This window comes from Convolutriloba macropyga, chromosome 5 (genome assembly GCF_964194025.1).
Source record: "Convolutriloba macropyga chromosome 5, txConMacr16.3, whole genome shotgun sequence".
Lineage (NCBI taxonomy): Eukaryota > Metazoa > Xenacoelomorpha > Acoela > Convolutidae > Convolutriloba > Convolutriloba macropyga.
Window position 1 is genome coordinate 13,606,836 of NC_134472.1, and position 23,228 is coordinate 13,630,063.

The window sequence follows — 23,228 nt, forward strand, 5'->3', positions numbered from 1 at the left end:
ATCTCAAAAATTTTTGTATAAAACGAAGTGAAAAATAAAACAAAAACTCTTTTTTATTCTTATTGTCTTATATTCAAGCTTATGGATATTAGTACAAAGCATCTAAATGTAACAATTTTGTACGACGATAAAGTTGCAAAAGTTAAAAGGTACACCTTAAATAACGATAAACAATCTCTGGTTATTTATTACAGGTTTGTTAACGATCCGCGCCTACACAGTTTTATAACATTTGCAAGTTCTAATCCTGAATTTTACAAAACTTTGAAAGCTTTGCACACGCCCAATAGTTATATTGAACTCTAGTTCACTAAACTTAACTTAATTTTGTAACTAATACTGTCTAAAATTACATCTTTTTTAGAGCAAAAGTTGAATTCGATGAATATTGACGCTAACTTCTTGAATATTATAATCAAACTTGGTCATAATACAGGCAAAGTTACTAGTTATAAATTAGATAAGAAAAAGCAATATATGTATATTTTCATTAATTTTGATAACATTCCAGGACTAGCTTGTTACATAACACATGCGGAAAACAACCCAAAGTTTAACCAAATTTTAGACGCACTTCGTACCCCAAATAGTGTTTTTGAGATAGGACCATTTGTTTAAGCAAATTGTCTGAATATTTTCTAAATTCTATAAAAAATTGTTTGACCTTTTCATAGCTTCAAATTCTTTTGATTAGACTTTTATATTGCTTCTTTCGTTTATAGTATCTTTTTCATATAAAAACTTAGTAATAATTCAACAAAAACCCTAAAACAAAAATGGCTAACATCGTAGCATACCCAGACATTTCTCTTGAAAAATTTACAGGCTTAGACCCAAGTGAGGACGTAGCAGATTTTCTAAGTCTAATAGAGAGAAAAATAGAGTTTTCATTAGGAGTTAGACCAGGACCAGGAGATGCACAAAATGCATATGACGCACGTAGAAAAGCATTATTTGGCTCAGTCTTAAGAGGACCAGCAGCCCAATGGTTCGATTCTTTGCCCGCAGCGGAACCATGGGATGATGTTAGGACAGGTTTCCTAAATAGATTCACAGACGAGAAAGACAAGTACAGAAAACGAATTGAGGTAGAAAACATTCGTAGACAACCAGATGAATTAATCAAAAGTTACATACACAGACTAACAAAAGCAGTGGAAAAGGGATGGCCAGACCCATTCACAGATGCTCAAAGGCAAACTAAGTGTATGGAATTTTTTGTAATAGGACTAACTCCTCCAGCACTTAAACAAAAAGCGCATCAATATTTGATGGAAACACCTAACGCAACATGGGAACAACTTAGAAATCAAGTTAGCACTAAAGACTTAAGTTTTGCAGTAAGTAGTGATTTCACAGGTACAGCATCTAGCTGCATAGACAAAAAAATGGAGATAGATGGTATAAAAGACCAGCTCCAAGAATTAGCAAGTTTAATGAAAAACAACAGAATTAGCGCAGCCTACAACCCAAACGAGCCTAGAAATAAACAAAATTACACACGATTTTGTAAATTTTGCAGAAAGTCGGGTCACACAATAGCATATTGCTATGCAAACAGAGACTTTAAAGAACAAAACAGACAGCAACCACAGCAAAGAGATAAGTTTAGAGATAACTATCAAAGCTATAGAGGACGTCGTCCAAGAGAAGATAGTTATGATAGAAATCAGAACCGATACAGACAAGACACTAGACCACATAACAGTTACTACAACCAAGACAACCGCAGACAATACTCTCCTCATCCTAGATCTGAGAACAATAACTTCAGAAATCGCTCACAAAGCTTTGAGAATCGAGATCGACGCTATAATAGCAGATCCAACGATCGTAGACCCCAGGATAATAGGAACTATTCCAGGGAACGACAATATGATCGAAACGATTCCCGAACAAGGTATCGTGAGTCAAGCAGTCCAAGACAGGACTATAGAAGAAGTAACAGTTCTAATCAGAATTCTAGAGATAACAGTAGAGACCGTAACTCAAACAGAGTTCAATTCAGAGAAAATAAAGTTAATGGATTCTTTGTGGACAATCAACAAGATGAAATTAATTTAAACTAGACGAGTCTCCGTACAAAAATAAAAAAACAAACATTTTTATTAACTTGTACATTCACGCCGTCGGAGACAGTAATAAACATAACGGTTTCGAATCGCAGTTTCTAGTTGACACAGGAGCAACGTGTTCCCTAATAAACTTTGATTTCCTACAAGAACTTAAGTCACTGATTGATGTTAAACTAATTGAGTCAAAACAGAAAACAATTGCAGTCAACGGTGAACGATTAAAATTGTTAGGCTACATTCATGTCCCAATCTCATTTGACATTGAAGGCAAATATTACACAGATCTCAAAACATGGGTTTCAGAGAAAAACGGTTGCGAATTAAACATCCTAGGAATGGACTTTTTGAATTTTGCAACAAAATCAATCGAGTTCACAACTCCAAAAATGAACTTAAAAATTTATCCAAACGTCTCAATTACACTCTCAAAATATCAAACAAAAATTTATCCTTTTGTAAGTAAATTTGAAAAAGTTGTACTTAACAGACCTTTCGAACTAGCACCGAAATCTAGCAGAGTACTAACAATTACACCATCAAACCAATTTTTCAAACAAGGAACATCATTTATAATTGACAATCGACTCCAGGACAAAGGTATTTACACATACAACGTCTATTGTGTAAGAAAAGAAAAAGAGTTGCCAATAATGCTAAATAACCCTGGTGATCGTAAAGTAACAATAGATAAAGGTTCAATAGGATACACTTTGGAAGAAATTTGTAAAAAAACACAAAAGTACACACTGATTGATAACGTCGCGTTCTTAGATGTCTTAACAGAAACTGAAACAGATTTCAATCACATCTTTCATGTGACTGAAAAAATCGAAACCCCAATTCAGACTTTAGAAAATCCGAAATTAGACAAAACAGATATTAGACAAAAGTTGAAAAAAGCTCAGAAAAAGGTTCAAGAAAAAGAATTTGCAGACCACAATGAATTAGAAACAGATTTTAGTCAAGATCTAAAAGACTTAAAACCAAAAGCAACAATAGAAGGTGAAATTCGACCACAACAAATACCACCAGAAAAACTGGAAATGTTTAGTAAATCAGACCGTGAGTTTCTCAAAAAATTTGACTTCAGTCAATCTGACATTAATGATGCACAATTACTAGATCTCATGAAACTTCTTGCCAGAGACAAGGACGTCTACTCTCAGCACAAGTATGACGTTGGCAAAATAAAGCAAAAATTTCACGTAAAACTTCTACCAAATTCAACCTTGACTAAGCAGAGACCATCACGAGTGCCATTGCACCATCAGGAAAAACTTGAAATTTTGCTAGATCAGCTCTGTAAAGCAGGAATAATTCGAGAAATGGGAGACGACACCGAAATGGGATCGTCATTTATTAATCCCGTTATCATCCTTCCAAAGGGAAACATAGTGAAACTAGTAATAGACGCTAGGTATCTAAACTCAATAACAGACCTAAGTAAGTATTCATGGCCTCTAGAGCCAATAGGTTCTTTATTGACTAGACTAAACGGAAACTACTTCACTACAAGTGATTTATGTTCTGCATATAATCAAGTCCCTCTGACGGAGGAAACACAACAATTGACGAGTTTCGTAATAGGTTCAAAACAATACACGTTTCAACGTGGTTTTTACGGACTTTGCGGACTACCAAACTTTTTCAGTAGGATAATGACAATCCATTTTGCACCCTTAATAAAATCTAGAGAAGCCGTAACTTATATTGATGACACAATCATGCAAGCTCAGACAGCTGAAGAGATGTATGCAATCATAAAAAAGTACCATCTTTTGCTACGCAAAGCAGGACTGAAAGCTCAACCTGAGAAAACAAAGTTCTTTTTGCGTAAAGTACAATTCTTAAGACATGTAGTAGGAAAAGACGGAATTCAACCAGTAAAGAAAAGGGTTGAAGATCTCAAAGCCTTAAAGACACCTGAGAATAAACGAGATGTAATGCGAGTCCTAGGTTGTTTAGGATTTTACAGCATGTACATAAAGAATCTGCATGTAGACAGTAAGCCATTTTACGATCTTATAAAAACTGAAACCACTTTTCAATGGACAGATGAACACGAGAAGTTGTTCAAAGAAATTAAGGATCGTATAAGTGAAGATACAGTCTTAGCAATTCCCGACACCAGATATCCCTTCCATGTTCATGTAGATGCATCATCAATTGGTGTAGGTTCAATCTTAGTCCAAGAATTTCCTACCGGAAAACGGATAGTTTCATTTAATTCTCGAGTTTACACAAAAGATGAGCAAAAAATGAGTACAACAGCTAGAGAACTTTGTGGCGTAATTTCTGCTCTACAAACGTATGAGCATTACATAATAGGTTCTCCACATCCAGTTTATCTCTACACAGACCACAAGCCCCTACTGTATCTTTGGGGACGTAGAGGAAAATTATCTCATCGATTTTTCCGCTATCAACTTGTCATTTCACAATTCCAAAACTTAAAAATAATCTGGACAGAAGGCAAAAACCTAGCCTTTCCAGACATTCTAAGTAGAAACGTCTCGATAAAAGACTTAGACAAGTATCAACTGAAACACAAAAAAATTCCGAAAGACATTAAATTCTACGACGAGTCAGGCAACGAAGAAAAATACTTCGTGTTGCATGACAATGAAAAGGGACAGAAAAATGATTGCTACCCCATTCTAAAACAAACTTTTCAAGGAGTTAAAAAACTGAATTTTGAAAATGAACAATTTTTTGAGACAAACTATAAACCCAGTGATCGAATTTGTTCAACTTCGGACATATCAGAATCCTTCTTGAAAGGAAATGCAATAAATCACTATCGCGGAAAATTCCCACTAAAAGAGCCAATCCTAAGCGAACAAGACGACAGTGAAAATTACTACTCTGATTTGTCTTTAGAATTTGATGATAATTTGGAAAAGGAAAAGGAGCACTTTGAAAAATTTTCTACAACAGAAGACGATCCTCTGTTAGATTCTGTTGAATTATCAGATTTAGAAATAGATGACATGAGTCTTGAGCAAGAGATTGAAGCAAGCAAAGCAAACTTTGATAGAATAGCAAGTGTTCGACTAGCAAAACCAATTTGTGAAAATAACGAAATTTCAGATGGAAAAGAACTAATCGAGAAATTATCTAGTTTTGCTAAAGATATTGACTTGAACATAGCAGCAATCAGCCAGGAACAATTCAAAGACCCAGTCATTCAGACTGTAAGACAACTTTTTGAATCAGGAAACAAAGATGAGAAAAATGTAAAATTTCGACAATCAAAAGCCATGAAAACGTACTTGAATAATTTTGAAAATCTTTGCCTAATTGGAAACATTTTATGTATTAAACAACCAACTGAAGATCCAAATATTCAAAACATCAAAATATGCGCACCATTATCCCTCTTCTTAAAAATTTTTGAATTAGCTCACCAAGATTCGCTTTCTGGACACTCTGGAAAAGATAAAACATTGTCAAGCATAAAACGCTTTTTCTATTGGCCAGGTTTATATAAATGGGTTTCTCACTTAATAGCGAATTGTTTAGACTGTCAAAAAAATAAACAAAAACGCAAAGACCTAAATGAAGCACCACTTGAAAAATGGACAGAAACTGTACCTTTCCCCTTCCACACGGTACATATAGATCACAAAGGTCCAATAAATCCACCATCGAACGGAAATAAACATTGCCTAGTAGTAATTGATTCCTTTTCTCGTTACATCCAAGTTTACCCAGTTTCATCAACATCAGCAAGTGAAACAATATCAGCACTTGAGAAATTTTTTCTTACTTTTGGTATACCACAAAAACTTGTGTATGATAAAGGATCAGCCTTTATGAACGAGGAGTTCACAAGTTGGACTCATGAACTTGGAATTACGCATGCTCCTAGAACAGCATACTCTCCCTGGACCAACGGGAAAGTTGAGATCCAAAACAAACATCTTGGCACACATTTCCGAATCTTTTTTGAACAAGCTAATCGTAAATGGAGTGACTTAGCACCAAAGTTCGCGTTTGCTCATAACACAACAGCAAACACTAGTACAGGATTAACACCCTACGAAATCGTTTTTGGCCAAAAGCCCCAAATTCCCCTTTCTCTGAAATTAGGATTATTAAGGTCTTCCGATTTAACTTGTAATTCAGAATTTTGCAAAGATTTACCACTCCACAAGCATTCAGAACAAAGTAGCAACAACGATCAAATAGATAAACTACTAAAACCAAAACTAAGTAGTTCATTGCTTGCTCGTGAAAATCAATTCAAACAAATTTACAAAACTGCATACAACAGAAGCCTAGAAGTTAACTCCAAAGCACATCAAAACAGAAACAAACATAAACTAGGTAAGCCTTTAGACGTAGGACAACTAGTGTTAATGGAAAACCACTCATTCGAGGACGGAAAATCCAAAAAGTTACATGAACTAAGATCAGGACCGTATGAAGTAACAAAAAAATTGACAAATGTAAATTACGAAATAGAACTTGTTTCAAACAAAACTGACAAAAAAGTTGCCCATAGAAACCATCTAATTGAGTACTTCCCAATCGAAAACGCAATTTCAGAATTAGTTGTTGACTATGGTTTAAGGAATGAAAACTTCCAACCATTCTACAAAAATTTAATGAATAAACAAGTTGAAAAACTTAATAAGCCAATGAATAAATTTTCCTTTCAACAACCCTATACTGAAACTGAATTTTTCCCAGTAGACAATTTTACAAGTAATTCGGATAACATACAAAATGAAAATAATCATGAAAAAACATTTGAAGATAACAATACCAGAATAACAAAACCTGATTCGGGATTTCAAGAAGGTTTTTCAACTACGTTTGTAGATAACACACAAACACCTGATAACCGTAGTCGTAGTAGAACTAGAAGTTCTACCCCATATCCCGAAACACGTATTCGTTTTGCAGATCCACCTGACATTAGAGTCAGCCCTGTTAGAACCCAAACCCGTGTACAATCACCCGAAGCAAACCCAACTCCCTCGGATGATCAACGTTCATCTCGAATCGATCGTCGAATTTCAGGACGATTGAAAAAACTTACTGCTCGCTATCAAGCGGGATTTACTTAAATCTTATCTTATATATTTACTTTAAAGGTTCAAATCATCGGAAAATTAACTTCCGAGACCTTTTCTCTTACTTCTTCCAGCCTTATTCTTAGCTTTCTGACACTAAAAAAACCAAAAACTCAGTCAATCACTAATAAAATAAAGTTATTATGAAAAACAATAACTTCCTTTATAAATATTTAACTGTTTTGTTTGTCTTTACTGTTGTATCTTTTTGTAGACCCTCAGTTAGAAATGAATTGGATGACATCTCCCCTACGTTAAAAGTTGTTCATTATGACTGTTCAAAAATGAAAGAAAGCAAAATGTATGCTTTAAATCAAGTAGCTCAATGCAACATTAAACCGGAAAATATTAAAGTTGCACCTGCAACGGTGACACTGTATCAAAGATCGTACAGAACAAAAGTAGAGGCAGTGATGTGTCGAGTAAAATCGCAAGCTTTAAGATGGCACTGTGGATTTTTATCGCACTCTTCTTTAGCATATGACCAAATTTCTCTTACAACTGACGTCATAGTAACGCCAGAAGAATGCAGACGTGCAAACAAAACAGGAAAAATAGCAATAACAGAGTACGATAGAACTTATAAGCTAGACATTTCAAATGAAGTTTTAAAACACCAATACACACACGGTGGTCTGAATGAGGACGACCACTTAGAAGATAACACAGATTGCTCTGCGTCAGGAGAAGTAAAACTTTATTCCTTTGAAACACAAATGCAAAGAGTTGAACTCGAAGTTGATCAGGAAACAAAATCAGTTTTTACCCCATTAGGATTAAAACTTCCATGCGAACTCAAGGAAGGAGGTTGTGAAACAACATCACTAGACCCCTTCTCTTACTCATGGGATGTGCCAGAAAATTGCATTGTTACAAAACTTTTCACTCAAGTTGCAAAAATGATAAAGTTCACAAACGAACCAGATCCACCACAATACTACATCATAAGTACGCACGACATGCAAAATGATGTTTATCGTTTGCAAAACAACATGAAAATAGACCACACGCGAGACATAAAACTGAGGATAAATAATGAAAGAACTTATATTTGTGGAAAGCCTACTCCTTTGTTTATTACAAACTTTGATGATTTATTTGTTTCCTTCACAGGCGGATTTGATATGAATACGGGAAAAACCGTAATTTCGAAAAATAGTGTTAATTATTACAAAATGCAAGTCGGCACCGACAACAAAATAAGGGTGAACGGTTTTTACGAGACACCTAAAAGCGAGCTAGTTGGTAGCCAACATTTTGGAAATCATAAAAAAATTCTTGAAAACGTTGGAAAAGACACTATCGATTATGATGCTCATATGCGTATGAAAATTAATTTCATGATGTATAAGGTCTATCGTGATTTGGAACAGTCTGACTTCCTTATTTTACAAAATATGTGCGAGCTCAGACGCACTCAAATCCAAATGATCAATGCATTGTCTTACGAAAACAATAGATTGGCCGGATACATGTTAACCGGAAATCGTTCAATGTTTTTAGAAATTGAAGGTGTTATAGGTTTTCTATATCCGTGTCCAAAGAAAATTTCACCGCTTAAAGTACTTGATCGCTGTTACGACCGTATTCCGATCTTTTATGACGGAAAAACAATGTTTGTTAATCCTATTACGCGCCAAACATTTCCATTTGCAAATGAAATAGACTGTACAGATACTTTCAAAAATTTGTTTCAACTTGATTTAGATAATAATAATTCTTGGTATCAGTTGATGCCGGCGCCAGTTCCTTTTAAACCGCCCGCTGTTTTTGCTCCACAACAAATTGGTTATATTCAAAAAATCCCTGATTATGATTCTCGTCGTGCAGGTATCTACACTGTAAACCAGTTGAAAGATTTTTGGAGAACAATTTTGCATAAATCAGCTTCTAATTCAGTTTTGAAAAAGATTTCTCGAACAGTGCTTCAAAATGCACACGTAGACAGTAGTCAACGCGATATCTATCGCGCCGCAGGTCTCAATAATCGACTATACTTAGATTCAATGTTGTCACCATCATTTTTCCTTGATCACTTTAAGAGTACTTTTGGAGAAATTGGCTATTACATAGAAAGAGCCGGAATTTTATTTGCATGTTTCATGTTGATCAAGTTCTTGATCGATGTCGTAATTTTTATTTTAAGAGCTTTCGAGATACAAAAACTGTCGAAAAACACTATTGGTTTTTGGAAAACACTACTAGGAGCCTCGTACAATTTGTTTCTACTTTCCATTGTCACATCAATTTATCAAACTCCTAAAAATGATGAAAATTCTGATAACAATACAAACAACGAACCAAACAGAAGTCGATACCTCAAGCACACACCAGATAATAACATCTATCACGACAACAGTCAAATTGAATTGTCACCACTCACTGCACCTGAAGTAGTATCACCTCCTATTCAAGAAATACCACATCTTTATCCTAAAGTTCCTACTGAGCAAGAAGTAAATGCAATTGCTCCCCCATAATTCAGTCATCCAATTTGTCTTTTTATACTTAATTAATCACATTTCACCAACTCTTATTAGTTTAAACCTAACTGTTTCAGCACTATGATCTGAGATGCAAAACTTTAATGATCTTTTTGTATCCGAGTACCATAAAGGTTTATTTATTAAGTTTCACGAATTTTACGGACATATATATTACTCTTTTACACCCGCTTATGAAAACTGAGTGCATTTAAAAGTTAGCGCACCCAAATTTTCTGACTTAGTAGACATATTAATTTATTCAGACCACGAAAAATTTTATACTCTTAAGGAATTTTTACTTGATTGTGAATATGGTCTACTAGATTTAGGAAGCAACATCCACTTTCTTTTATAAAATGATGCACCTCGATCTTCAAAAGTCCCTTCGGGAACTAATTATTTTATTTGCTATTTTATACGTTTTAACTAATTTTGCTTTATTTCTTAAACATTTTAGAGAACCAAACGTATTTACAGTACATTGCAAACACTTCGAGCTCCATCAGCACGAGAATAACGTATTGGAATGTACTTTTACTACCAAGGCAGTTTAGTAAGACCTTATCAAATTAATCGATCCTTTACTATCCATTTTCCCTATCAAGTAACTCCCACTCTAGAAGTTTTGTTCGATTTTGTAGACTCTTGGGACGAAGGTTCAATAAAAATACCAGCTTTTTCCCCTTATTGGAACTTTTTTTTAATGCTTTCAGAGCAAAATTTAGACGAGCTTCCCATTGACATCTCCAACTGGTAATGATTAATATACAGAATAGATCCCTTACCCTTAAATTAAATAACATAAAATATATTATCCTTGGATTATCCACAACCCATAACTCATTTATTATTTATATTCGACAACCCCACAGCATTTTAAATCATTATCTAACCTTAAAAATTAGTCACCCCCAAATACTCGAAATAGCCCTATTCCTATCCTTCTTTTCTAACGCAGAATTAACAATTAAGTATCCTATTCCTTTATTTTAAGTCATGTTTTTCCTTTTGAACCAAGAACTAGTTGAGATTTTTAGCTTCGTGAAAACCTTTGAAACTGAACCTTCCCTTCAAGCATTTATTTTAGTAAACTTGAAGAACGTGAAAACCCAGAAAACATCAACCCTCTCAGTCTACCCCACTTCAATTTACTGGGATTATTTCTTTTACCTCCTCGATAACGAGTCTAAATGTGCTAGAAGTATCTCAACAGAATCCAATAAATTATTGTAATTATGATTTTTCACCTCAACCAGCATTTAGTTAGAATAACTGACATTAAACGTTCCTTTACCGAGACTGACAACTATACCTCCCCTTCCTTAGAAGTTTATTATGTTAATATTGACACCCAACAAAATTTAATGAAAACCCTAACTCCCCTCTCACCCCATTGGAATTTCTTTTTGAAAATAGAAAAGTCGCTCGTATTAAAATTAGGTCAATCAAATCTCCCAAATAACCTTAATAACGAAACTATCTATCCATCCCGAGATTTTTAAAATGAGAAATTGTTTTTCCTTTCGAATAGTTTCTCCCCTCCAAAATTCATCACGCCCCCCTGTTGTCGAGTATCGTGATGAATGTCCCATTTGTTTACGAATTACATCATGCTGGAAAAACTGCACCCTTCGGACGGAGACCAACCCCCCCCATCTAGTTTGCACTGATTGCAGAACTAACCTCTTCAAACATTCTTCCCAACCAAATTGCCCCCTTTGCCTCCGCCATATTTACACCGTATCCATTAGTTTTTACTACCGATGCTTCTGCTGCAATCAACTAAAGAAATGTGTCACCTCCTCAACTCACCCGCACATAAAATCTCACCAGGACCTTGGACATTTTGTGTGCAAACCCTGTGCCCAAGATAAACATAATTGCCCCATTTGTCTGAAGAAGATCAACCCTCACGACGTTTGGTCGGAAAGCTGTTAAACAATGCAAATGCACCCCATTTACGTCCCAATTCTTCTTCTCTCCTTTATCGTCACCCTCTCTGTTGGCCTCCTCCTAGAAGTCCTCATCCTTCTCCTCATCTAACGACCCTTCACCACTAGCAGGTATATACTGCAACACAAAAAACCCAGCTGCGCGGGTCGTCGCACGGAGGGGAGCCACGAGGTCCGAAACCCGATTTAGTCAGTTAAATCTGACACAATCTGATTCAAAGCTTCTAAACAATTAAATTTTTTGTTAATAGTATATTCCGATTTTTAAAACGGAGATTGTTTTCAAAATTTCAATTCCTTCGATTTTTTCTTTTCTTTCTTTCCACCCCGGTGGGAGCTTCGCAAAATTGACTCTGCACATAATGTGTGATTGCAATTCTGTACTCTAAGAGTATGATTTTGTTGGTACCTTTAAAAGTACGATTGTTTTCTTTTCAGCACAACTAGATTTCGTTTTAACCTTTATTTGTAAGTGTATTTATATTTATGTTTGACAAGATGTCGAAAAGATCCCACCAGACCGCAACCCCCACATTGCCAGAGGAGCAGTATGACCCATTGACCAACTGGATGGCTGATCTTCCACCTTTAGCAAAGAAGCCTAGAGCAATCCATCCGCGTCAACGTGGTCATCTCAACAAACAACAACTTAAACAACAACATCAACACCAACATCAACAACAATACCGACAACAGCATGAGCCCCATCAACATCAACAAACCACAGTTAAAAGCAACTCTCATCAAGCACCTCTTCAGCCTATTCACAGTTCCATAGACGACGGATTGCCCAAGGGAAGAGATTTTCCTTTGAAGGAAGAGAGGATGGAGCACCAGCGGATGAGAGAGATGCATCCGTTAGACAACAATCCAAAATTCATTAAGTCGTTGGATTATTCCCTCACAATGGACTGTAACCAATGGTGTCTGTCAGAGGAAACAGTGATCAAAAATAAAGTTACCGGCCAGACGATCACTGTTCCCACCGACATCCTACCGGTGATTCCTGACTTTTCGTTGGTACCGGCAATGAACCTGTGGAGACTTCGCTCCCGAAATGCCAACGAAAGGTCATATGAAGTGGCTCACAAGACGCTAGGCTGTAGGATGCACGTCCCTTTTTCCAACCTTACAGCCTTCCCAGAAAACACAAACATGGCCGAAACAATTTCCACCACAGATCTAGTGGTTGAGAACTCCACATTCCGGAAACAACTCTGGGAGTCAGAGAATGCTCTAGCAGACCTTCAGAGCCAACTGAGTGCTCTCCAAATCTCTGCAAAGACAACCAACAACGAGAAAGAGACAATGAGAAAAAAGCTGGTCGTTTGTTCAAAAACTTTAGAAATTAGAGATACCCAGCTGAAAACTCTAATCAAGAAGTCAAATGAGCTCATTGAAGCCAATCAAAGCCTTGCAAAAGAATTGAAAGCGCTAAAATTTATAAAGAACAATTAACATTGATTTATGATTTTGTAAACTCCCTTTCACATTAATATTCTAAGACTCATTTTCGTCTTTGCTGTATTTGTAACAACTCTTTCACTATTACTTTGTTTATGTGTCTCATGAAATTTTCCATTTAAAGGCTACTAATTTTGTCGCACAGTATCATTGCTGTCCATTGATCTCAATAGTCTTAACTTTTGTAAACTTCTCCAACGAGCATATATTCTAGTATTTCTACTCTTAATCACCAACCGGTTCTTAAATCTTATTAGTCTCATAATTGGTGTATTTGCTATCCATTCTCTATTTGTAAACTAATATGTAAACTGCAAATTTGTTTAAAATTCTATAGCTAGTAACCCTCATCAGTATCGCAAAGTTGTAACTTTTAAAAGTATTATTTCCCTTAATATGTTGCTTTCTACTTTGCAACTTTTTGTAAACACTATTATCGTTTCTTTAATACTCTTAATGTAAACTTTGTACAATAGAGCACAATTTTTCTCTTCTTTAAACCGGGGTGAGCTGTAGTATTGCTAATTGGATAATTGCCGCCGCAATTACCGATACTACAGAGAGTATAATTATTTAACCGTCGACTTTGTGAACACTTTAGACTTAGTCTAAACTGACGGAATATTAAGAGAGAGCTATGCTGCGTGAATTTCGTTGAGTGAATGAATACATTATTCATAGCCAAATACTGCTGTGTATTATTTAATACACTATGCAGCGGTCCATACCGGCTGATTCACCACCGCTATTAATACGCGTAATACGTGAAGGATACTGAAGCTATCCAGGCCGCTCTTCAGCACCAATTCTGAAACGAATATATGACTAAAGACGAGTAGTAGTCGGCTCCACGAATGACCTAGGAATTGATTCGGAGCTAGTCATAGGTCTTGTGATTTTTTAGTCGTGTTGACTCAATTATAAACACGCACGAGACTAGATTTTGCTGCTGAAGGAAATCAGACCAAAACTCAACCAGCGCGAAAGTAAGACGCTAAAAATCTAACCAAAAAATTCTCTTCTCTCTCTTCCTCTCTCTGCTCTAAGAGCGAAACCACTATTTTCTCCGCTAAGCGGGACTATCTGCAGCAATTGTAAGTCTGCCAATTTTCTAACAAAAATAGAGTTAAATTATTATTCATATCCAGCAGTAAGATGGATTCAATTTCTTGATTAAGATTAGATACCCCACCATATTTTCAAGTAGGAATTAACCCCCAATTGTGCTCTATCATTTTTATCTATTTACTAATTAACCTTTGTATCTAACCAATTTTATTTTCTAGCAAATAACACATAGATTTGGAAATTAGCAAAGAACATTGTGAGCATATTGTGAGACTTATTCTAGCACGCTATTAAGGTCGCTACAATAATATAGGTTTAGCTCTAGTGTGGTAATTAAGATCAAGCGAATAAAATACCTACCACATCAGAGTTAAAAAGACTCAAGTCCGGTTTGTAATAAAATTAAACTTGTTCTGGCTCCCAGTGCAAAGCAAAGCCAAACAAATAGCACATTATGCATAGCATTGTTAAGAGCATGAAAACATATAAACAATAGACCATATAAACAATCCAATAAGGACTACAATACATTTATCTCTCATAATTGACAATTTCCTGCTTTATAACAAAGCATAATGTCTTATTTGCTTGGCTTTGTTTGGCGCTGTGAGCCAGAAGAGATTTAATTCTGTTACAAGATGACTGTTTTCCTGCCAAAAAGGAGAGATGTAGAATAACTACGCTTGATTTAGTTGTTCGCTTTGTTCTTATCACCTCGAGGAATTTAGTGTTCTATGCAATTTATTTTGACTAAATAAAATCCCAATGATGGATTTTTTTTTATCACCCAAGGATGTTCGGTTGACGGAAAATTTGTGATTTTACAAAATCAGCTTAGAAAACCACCATTTGCTTTTCTATCATCAGCAAGAAAACGGCAGGAAATCATCACTTAATTTTCTATTGTCATTTCAAGTTATTTCTATTATCCGTTGGTGGAATGCAACGGGGATCAACCCGATTGTACTAAAACGCTTCATAGTTGATTTCACCAATATTTTGACAAAATTTTACCTTTTAATTGCGGAATCTGCTGCAATTTTTTTTTTGGTTGCAAAAAAAGGCAGCAGAAGGAGCCATGTCTGTTCCTCATTGTCAATCACTATCAAGCGTGTCAGGTTAAGACCTAGCAAATTTTGTTGCCTGAGCAAGGAAGACATTAAGAAGTGACCAGTGTTGCTCTCAACCTGCAAGTCGGATCTGTTTCTTGCTTCTTTATAAACATTTATTGCATCTATTATGTTTCGCCACCACCCCTCCCGAACCCCAATTGTTCTTTACAAAACCCCGAACCGCAATTACAAGTTTTGTATTTTTATAAAGCACGTTAACCTGTAAAAAAAGAGCAAGTTATTGATAATTTAATAAGAGGTACCGCTATACATTGCTTTTACATACCGTTATAAGGGTGCAAAAACATCAATAAAATTTAGTAAGAGTATATTCGTTTCCGAACCGCTATTTTCCGTTACGATTTATGAGTTTTTGTGGCATTAGACAATTTTAAGAAAATAATTTGGTGGTGGGAGCCGAAAACAGAATAGATCTGATTGTATTATTCGAGGCTTCCCAATATAGAGCCTCCCAATGAAACTATAACCCCCATTTATGGTATATATTTGGTAACGGCTATACGTTATATGACCCAAAAGATGGGCGGACGGGGGGTTAAAAGGAAAGCGCCTAATTTTTTCGTGGGATGGCGAAGGGTGGGGGGGGGGGGGGGGTTTGGGGGGTGGGAAGAAACAGTTCCTGCACGTCTTCCATGTGTAATGCCCAATTCTTCATATGCTCAGTTTGATAATAGAAGAAATATGCGAAGTCAACTCTGCTCAAGGCCATATCTTTCAATACTGAATGAATAACACAGTTCCTCATTTCGACTCTCCGTTTACAAAACCTGGATCAAACTCTATTTCCGAATTGCAGTACTGAATCCTCAGGTAGTCTTGTCCAAAATTCCTTATGACCGTTTTGATCAGACCAACCTTTCGGCCGAAATGACCTATAAGCAGACTTTGTGACGATCAAATTTTCACTACTCAAGATAATTTTTGCACACCAGGGCGGAAGTTAAAAATATATGCAAATTCAAAAAATCTTAGCAGTTCTTGCCTTTTTCATTTTGTGAATTCTTCCTGTTGCATAACTAAAATCAGGCCTTTCAACATTGAGGGCTGTTCCTTCAAATATTTTTGCAAACAGCAATCTAGATAAAAAGCATATATTAATTTTGATAACTTTAGAGATGCAAACGGAACCCAACCAACCTTTGACCAATATTTACGTTTTCGATGTTTTTATTTCACGAAAATTTTCAGACTGACCATTAAAAACGTTGAGAGTATTTGAAAATTGTTTTTAAAATTTGAATTTGCTTCTTTTTCAATTTGATCACAGAAAATTCTAAATTTTGCAACAATATTTTTCCAGCTACATCATAGATAGATTCTTACGCACGCCGATTTACCATTTTTTGAATAAGACAACGAGCTCTTGATTCCTGTCATCGGAGATCTACAAGTGCTTACAGCATGTTATCGGAGGTTTTTATACCTCGAAACATCGATAGGGTCCAAAATTGACACACCAGAGTCGAAGACAAAGTTAATCATGTAAAGATTTCACAAGATTTTTTCAAGACTCTTACAAGGTGTTGTTAAATCTTACAAGATTCTTATAAGATCTTAAAAGATTAAGTTTATAAGATTAAATTTTTACAAGATCCCCCAATTTAATTTTTTTCTAACAAGAGAAGAATTTTACAAGATAAACTTGTTTTTACAAGACTTGCAAAAAAATTTTCCCTGCAAAGTTTTTAGAAGATTTTTTTATCCAGTTGCAAAATTAGGTTTTTTTGATAAGAGACCCCAGAACTATTTTAAAAAGCTCCCAAAAATACAAGAATTGAGAACACAAAAGCCGATAAAAAACACTTCACTACATTCCTTTTTAAATTGCTTTAAAGAAATTTGTAGGCCAAAATAGCATTTATAGAAAATAGAACGATGCATCACAAAACAGCAGGCAGATTGCCAGAAAATAGCCGCAATTGATTCGTAGATCGGCAGTCTAAAAAAAAACAGTAAAAAAGACAGACCAAAAAATTTCGTCTTTTCATTGAAGGCTGATCTGTTATATTTTGATTAAAAATCTGTATAAGTTATTGCTGCCTCTATTAGCTGATCTCGAATAACCTTCATTTAGAGTGACACACACCCATCTGACCTTATCTCTTTGAATTAAAGTAAATAAAAGTCAATTTCAAATTGAGGAAGTCATTTTTGAGAGTGAGGTAAGTCAAGTGTGACCAAAAATTTAATCACGCGCATGAACAAAAAAACTCGCTCCACTAAGAGCGAAAAATGACGTCACACATGCAATTCAGTTGAAATTGCATGAACGAATGAACAAAAAGTGGCTGTGACGTCATATGGTCGTAACAAAAATCATGACGACGAAATAAAAAAAAACCAAGAGAAGGCCAATAATAGCCTCAGCTATCGCTGTGCGGCTATTAAAAAACAAAGAGCTCATATTAACCTACATCAGCAAGAAAACGAGAGAAAGTCTTTTGTTTATCGAATTTTTAGTTTAAACAATGCTTTCATAAAAATTTCTCAATTTGTGTTCAATCAACTTTTCTTGCAAATGCACACATACATATAAGTTGTTGTTACCAAAATTATTGTTTTAATTATCATACATTTTATTCATTTATTGAAAATTTTATAGTAAAAATGCACATGCTACGCCCGAGGAAATCTTGTAGCCCCAGTTTTTCAATCATACAACCCCATTATTAAAGCGTCACAAAATTCAGTGAAAGAAGATTTTTCACTAAGAATTTTTGGATCTTTTCTGCTAGCGCCCCAGCCTTATAATTTGCACCCCCCAAAATCTAAGTTTTCGCGAATTATGAGAGCGATATTTGCATTTCATTGAAACAAAAGTGTCTAGGTAGATTGAAGGCACTTTCGAATAGTTTCCTTGAGAAGTTTTAAAAAATCAAGCCCTTATTGCAGCCGATAACACCAAAAAATGATCTAATACAGAAATTTTTATTGATGCTTACGTTACATGCAACAAATTTTGGTTGAATACGTAATACTTTCAAACTATAGCTGTGCTAGCTTTTAGTAAATGCATATTGCTCATATATGTTCACGTATAAGATTACTTAGCTTTAACAATATGTTTACACATTTATTAATGGGGGTGCCTAACTAAGCTGGGGGGGGGGGGGCGCTAGCAGAAAAGATCCGAATTTTTTTTACTCAGAAACGATCATAACTCTGCTAAGAATATTTTAAATTCCTCAAATTAAAAGTACCCTGCTTAGCTTGGTGTCTCTACCCACCCTACTGACTGAACGCGTGACTAAAAATAGTTGGCTGAGTCACTGACTAATTATATTTTGTACTCGGTAACTTTTCATATACTGTGTTAAGACAGTAAGAAACTGCATAATTACGCCATAAAATTCACACTCTGCTCAAGAAAAATTAATGGCATTGGTCACTGTTCTTTCCACGATAGTTCTTATCAACCTATTATTTCGACACAGAAAAACTTTTTAAAAGTTCGTTAATTTGAATAAAATAAATTCAATTTGATAAATAAATGCATAGATATCATTCGTATCACTAGTTTCGGATAAGGAAGACAAATAAAAGACCAGCATTTACTCTCTTTTGATTCTTTGAGCAATAGCCAAGCGTAAGCAGACGTCTCACAGATAAAAAGAAGAACTAACCAACCTAAAAACTTCGCATTAATCGGTTTGCCTCAGTAATTGCGGATTAAGAAGACAAAGCGAGCTAATAAACGTTTAAATTGTATCTTGAGTAATTTTGAGAAAATTGAGCACAAGTCCACAGTGTCCGTTAAATTTTGCTGCAAAAGTGCATTTTCTGCCAATAGCAGATGCGAGAACATAGCGTGATAGCCGAATCTGCTTGAAAAAAAGTTTATTTGCTTTCAGAGGGCCAATTTCCGCTCATTATCTTATCCTTGATCGTTGAAAATTTCGAGTAGACGAATCCTAGAAATTGAAAAATAAGCTTGTCGCGCTAACCACAAAATCATATATCACATATTTTCTTACTTTTTGAATAGATCAAAGCGCTGAGGCCATGGAAACCTTTATAAATGAATCAAAATGGTTATCTCTTGGTTCGTTCATCTTTAGTTTGATAATATGTAATAACGAGCACTTTGATGCCAATAGACTACTTGGCATTTATAAAAAAAAGATTTTTCAGGTACAAGCATTAAATTCGCGAAGTGCTATCCCGTACCTAACTCTAAGTCGAATTCAGCACTGATTCAGAGTCTAATTCAGGTCACATTTTGCGCTGAATTTGTCTGAGTCAGAGCTAAATCAGTGATTCCTTCTGAATTATCTTCTGATTCAGAAGAATACAGAATATTTTCTCTGAATTTTGCTCTGATTCAGAGAAATTCAGAAATCACTTCACAGTTGGTTCTGAAATCCTTCTGAATCAGCACTAAATCATAAAATTTATCTGAAATTCTTCTGAATCCGTACTGATTGACACTGAACCTTAGGTGCTGGATTACCAATGCGCAAAACTTTATCTGCAAACATTTGTACAATGACTGAAATATTGATATTGATTTGACTTAATCAGTTGTTTTCGCTGGTACCGACTATGGAAATCACTTATAAATTGAGATATGATAGCATATTTGGCTTTCGTAGTATATTTTGGGTTAATGGATTTAATACTCTCGGGTTTTACCATTTTGTGCTGTTCTTCAGAGGAGAAATAGAATCGGTCAGACAAAATAACTATGAAAAATAATTGCATAAAACTAATAATTATCTGACGGGTGATTAAAAATTATATCTATTCTGTTTCGTCCCCCCGCCCCCACTTAGCGGGCATTTCTTTTACAACCCCGGGGCGAGGCTCATTTTCTACTATAGTATCGTATCGTGCTTATAGTATCGTGCTATATAATAAAAGTAAGTAGGCGCATAACCCCCACCCAGGGAAATGACGATGCATTTTGTTTTTTGATTGCAATTATTGCAATAATCCTTACCATTTTAAAACAACGTTTACCGTTGACACCCCAATTCGGTTGTGTACTTTTTCAGCTCGGAGAAACGAAATGTGTGTTCCTATTCTTTTCAGCACATTTTTGTCCTTCATTTCAGATGAATCAAGCACAAATTCCTTGGTAGGCGAATGTTTCAGCCCCACCAAATAGACTACATATTCTCCAGGGTTCTCACTTTACAGGCCGTTTTTCATTTTCCCGTTTGTGTCTGTGTATTCCTTGTATATTATATTTAAATGGTTTCAGGTCTAGGTAGATCGGATCTATTCTGTCCACCCCAGCTTAGCTGTTATTGATGTACTTAAATAGGGGTTTAGGGGTGTACTAAAGGATACACAATTATAAATGTGTATAATTATAGAGGTGAAAAGTATTCACTTGTACTTGATCATACTTCACAGGAAAAATTTCCTAGCAGTTACCCCTGTAGTGGGTCTGATCAGACGTCAACTCAGTCTGACTGAAAGAAAACTGATATTTTTGTCAATTGTTTTTTATTTTGGGCTCTCTAGATTAGATGCCCATTAATTTCGCAAAGCATAGCCGACCAACTTTGGACAATTTGCATTCAAAAGTTTGTTTGACATATGTTTTACCATTCATTTGTTTTACCAGTTTAGCGCTCTGCTCAAGACAATAGTAAAAGTGAAAATCGTTGGTCAGACAAAAAAACCGATAGGACGAAAAATAGCATTAAAAAGACAGACGGGATCAAGACCTGAATATAATTTGACTTGGAACAAGTTATACTAGTTTCCTTAACTGACACCCGATGGTTATCTTCAAGGAATCACAAAAGAATCGGATAAACCTTTACAAAAACAAAAATTTTTGAATTTTCTGTTTTTTCAGGGAACAGTTTTGGCCATCTTCAAACATGATTACCAACCCTACCGGGTTAAAAATCAAAGTTTCTTGAAACATAAAATTTTCTTACCTCTGTAGTACAAAATATGTTTAGGTTGTCCAGGTTGAAGATAAAAATAATTTCACTAAAACAAGATAAAACAATTTGACAATTTCAGATGAGAAGAGAATCTAACTAGCTAACATTAATTAGCGTCTTTCATTTATCTTGTAATACTGGTACCTATGTTTACTTGAAGATCTCAATCTTGGATTTCTACTTGAATTTCTAAAACTTCCGGTCAAAATTTAGTAAAATTGAACACAAATGCTGGAAACTTGTCGTCAGAAATCTTTTTCCAAGCCATAATGACAAAATTGAGAAATCCCAGCAAAAATTTTTGAGATAGAGATCATGAGCTTTTTGGGCAAACAGGTAAATTTTGATATTTCGACAAGAAGTCGATTATAGAATGAAAAACAACAACTTAACGATTAAACGATAACAAGGAGGCTCAGTATTGTGCATTTGCACATACAGTTCCGACCCTACTCATCTGCATTTTTGGCATAGAAGTCTAGAGAATGAGGAACAGATAGAAAACCCACAAAAATTCAAGTATTTTTCAAAAAAAATTTGTAAGAACAAAAAGATAGCCTCCAATCCAAATGACTCAGTGCAGTAAAAAAACACCGCAAAAGGTTGATGAGATCAGCCATTATTAAGACATCAAGTCAAGGCGAACAACAAAATCAACAACAATAAGAACAAAAATTAATTACCTCCAAATATTTATGTCCATTTTTTTTAATAAAATAATTATTAGCGAGGTCAAAATAGCGTCAGATGAAACAGAAACTAAACAAAACATCTTGTGCTTCATTAGAAGAAAATTCGATACCTCCATAATAAGGCTCGGTAACATTTAGACAAAAAAGAACAAAAAATCACAAAATGAAGAAAAAAATTGGCTTAAAATTTTAAAAACAAATATTTTCAAAGTAATGAAAACCATTAGATAGCATTTGAAAACATCCAACATGATTATGATCACCTACGCCTCTATCGGATGGTGTTAGGACTGATCTTCATTCATTTTCTTCGTCTTTCTTTCATGCGGTTACAGAAAGAACAACAAAAGGAGACAACAAACAAAATTTCAATTAGACTTGCGAGGCAACGATGTCGAAGCCGTAAAAACATATTTTGCCCCACAATATTTGTTCAATTGCGCCTTTCTCGAACATCATCAATGTGATATTCGATCTTTTTTTAATGAGAATAGGTAATAAAAAGACAAAAAAAACGGGCAAATTTAAGTTATAATATTTTTTTAGGAAACCTTTTTTTTCAAAGTCATCAAATCATGCATTTGCTATTTTTAAAATTGAAAAATTGAATAGGTTTGTTGTTTTGTCCAAATGAAGCACTCGAGACCCATAACTATTCAGAATATGTCTTACGTCTACAAAAAGAACGTCAAATTTAGACAAATGTTAAATATTAGTTTATTTTTTTGCGAACAACCTGTGTCGAAGACAATAAATCCATAACGAAATCCTTAACGACAATAGATTGACTACACTTTCACTTACACTTTCCAATAACCGACGACAATAATGTCATATGTGACCTGTAATAAAATAAACTAGGTAACAAATAGACAAAAAACACAAAATGTAATGAATGTTTTTTTTTCGTTTTTGAAAACAATTGTTTTCGAAGTCATAAAAATCATCAATCATCTACTCAGATCAGAATATGGGCTCATTTGCTCTTCCATAAAAGGACAATGAGGCCTGTCAAAATCCAGGAAACATCATGCCACCAAAAATACAAATTAAAAACGACATTTAGATGCATATGTCAAAAAAATAAATACATGCTTCGAGAAAGGGTTGTCGAAGCCGTTGAGACCATAATCCATTCCTTTGAAGTTTTTTTATGTTCAATTTTGTGTTATCTGGAACGCCAATAATGTTGTATGAGAACTTTCAATGATGTGATATTGTGACAAAACGAGAAAAAAAAACTGAAAATTGGGCGAATGCCTAAAAATAAAATTAATTGTTAAATCTAGTAGTACCAAAGCCAAAAAACCACAACTTAAAGCGCAAAAAAGATGTTAAGAGAAAATTCATGGCAAAGTTCAATAAGTCATTGTT

At 35.0% G+C, this 23,228-nt stretch overlaps 1 protein-coding gene across 5 annotated transcripts in view; it reads right to left on the bottom strand.

The window, feature by feature from the left end:
* Positions 1-23,228, bottom strand: part of LOC142339816 (uncharacterized) — a 62,739-nt gene that overhangs the window by 17,317 nt on the left and 22,194 nt on the right. For 2 of the 5 annotated variants that reach the window (XM_075390109.1, XM_075390105.1), the window contains exons 3-5: positions 20,278-20,390; positions 15,885-15,979; positions 15,215-15,313 (exon numbers count right to left, since the gene is read on the bottom strand). In XM_075390109.1, coding sequence (XP_075246224.1) covers positions 15,215-15,313; positions 15,885-15,979; positions 20,278-20,390 — 307 coding nt within the window. Of the gene's footprint in view, positions 1-15,214; positions 15,314-15,884; positions 16,132-20,198; positions 20,391-23,228 lie in introns of all 5 variants that reach the window. The other 3 variants (XM_075390106.1, XM_075390108.1, XM_075390107.1) reach the window with 3 other exon arrangements.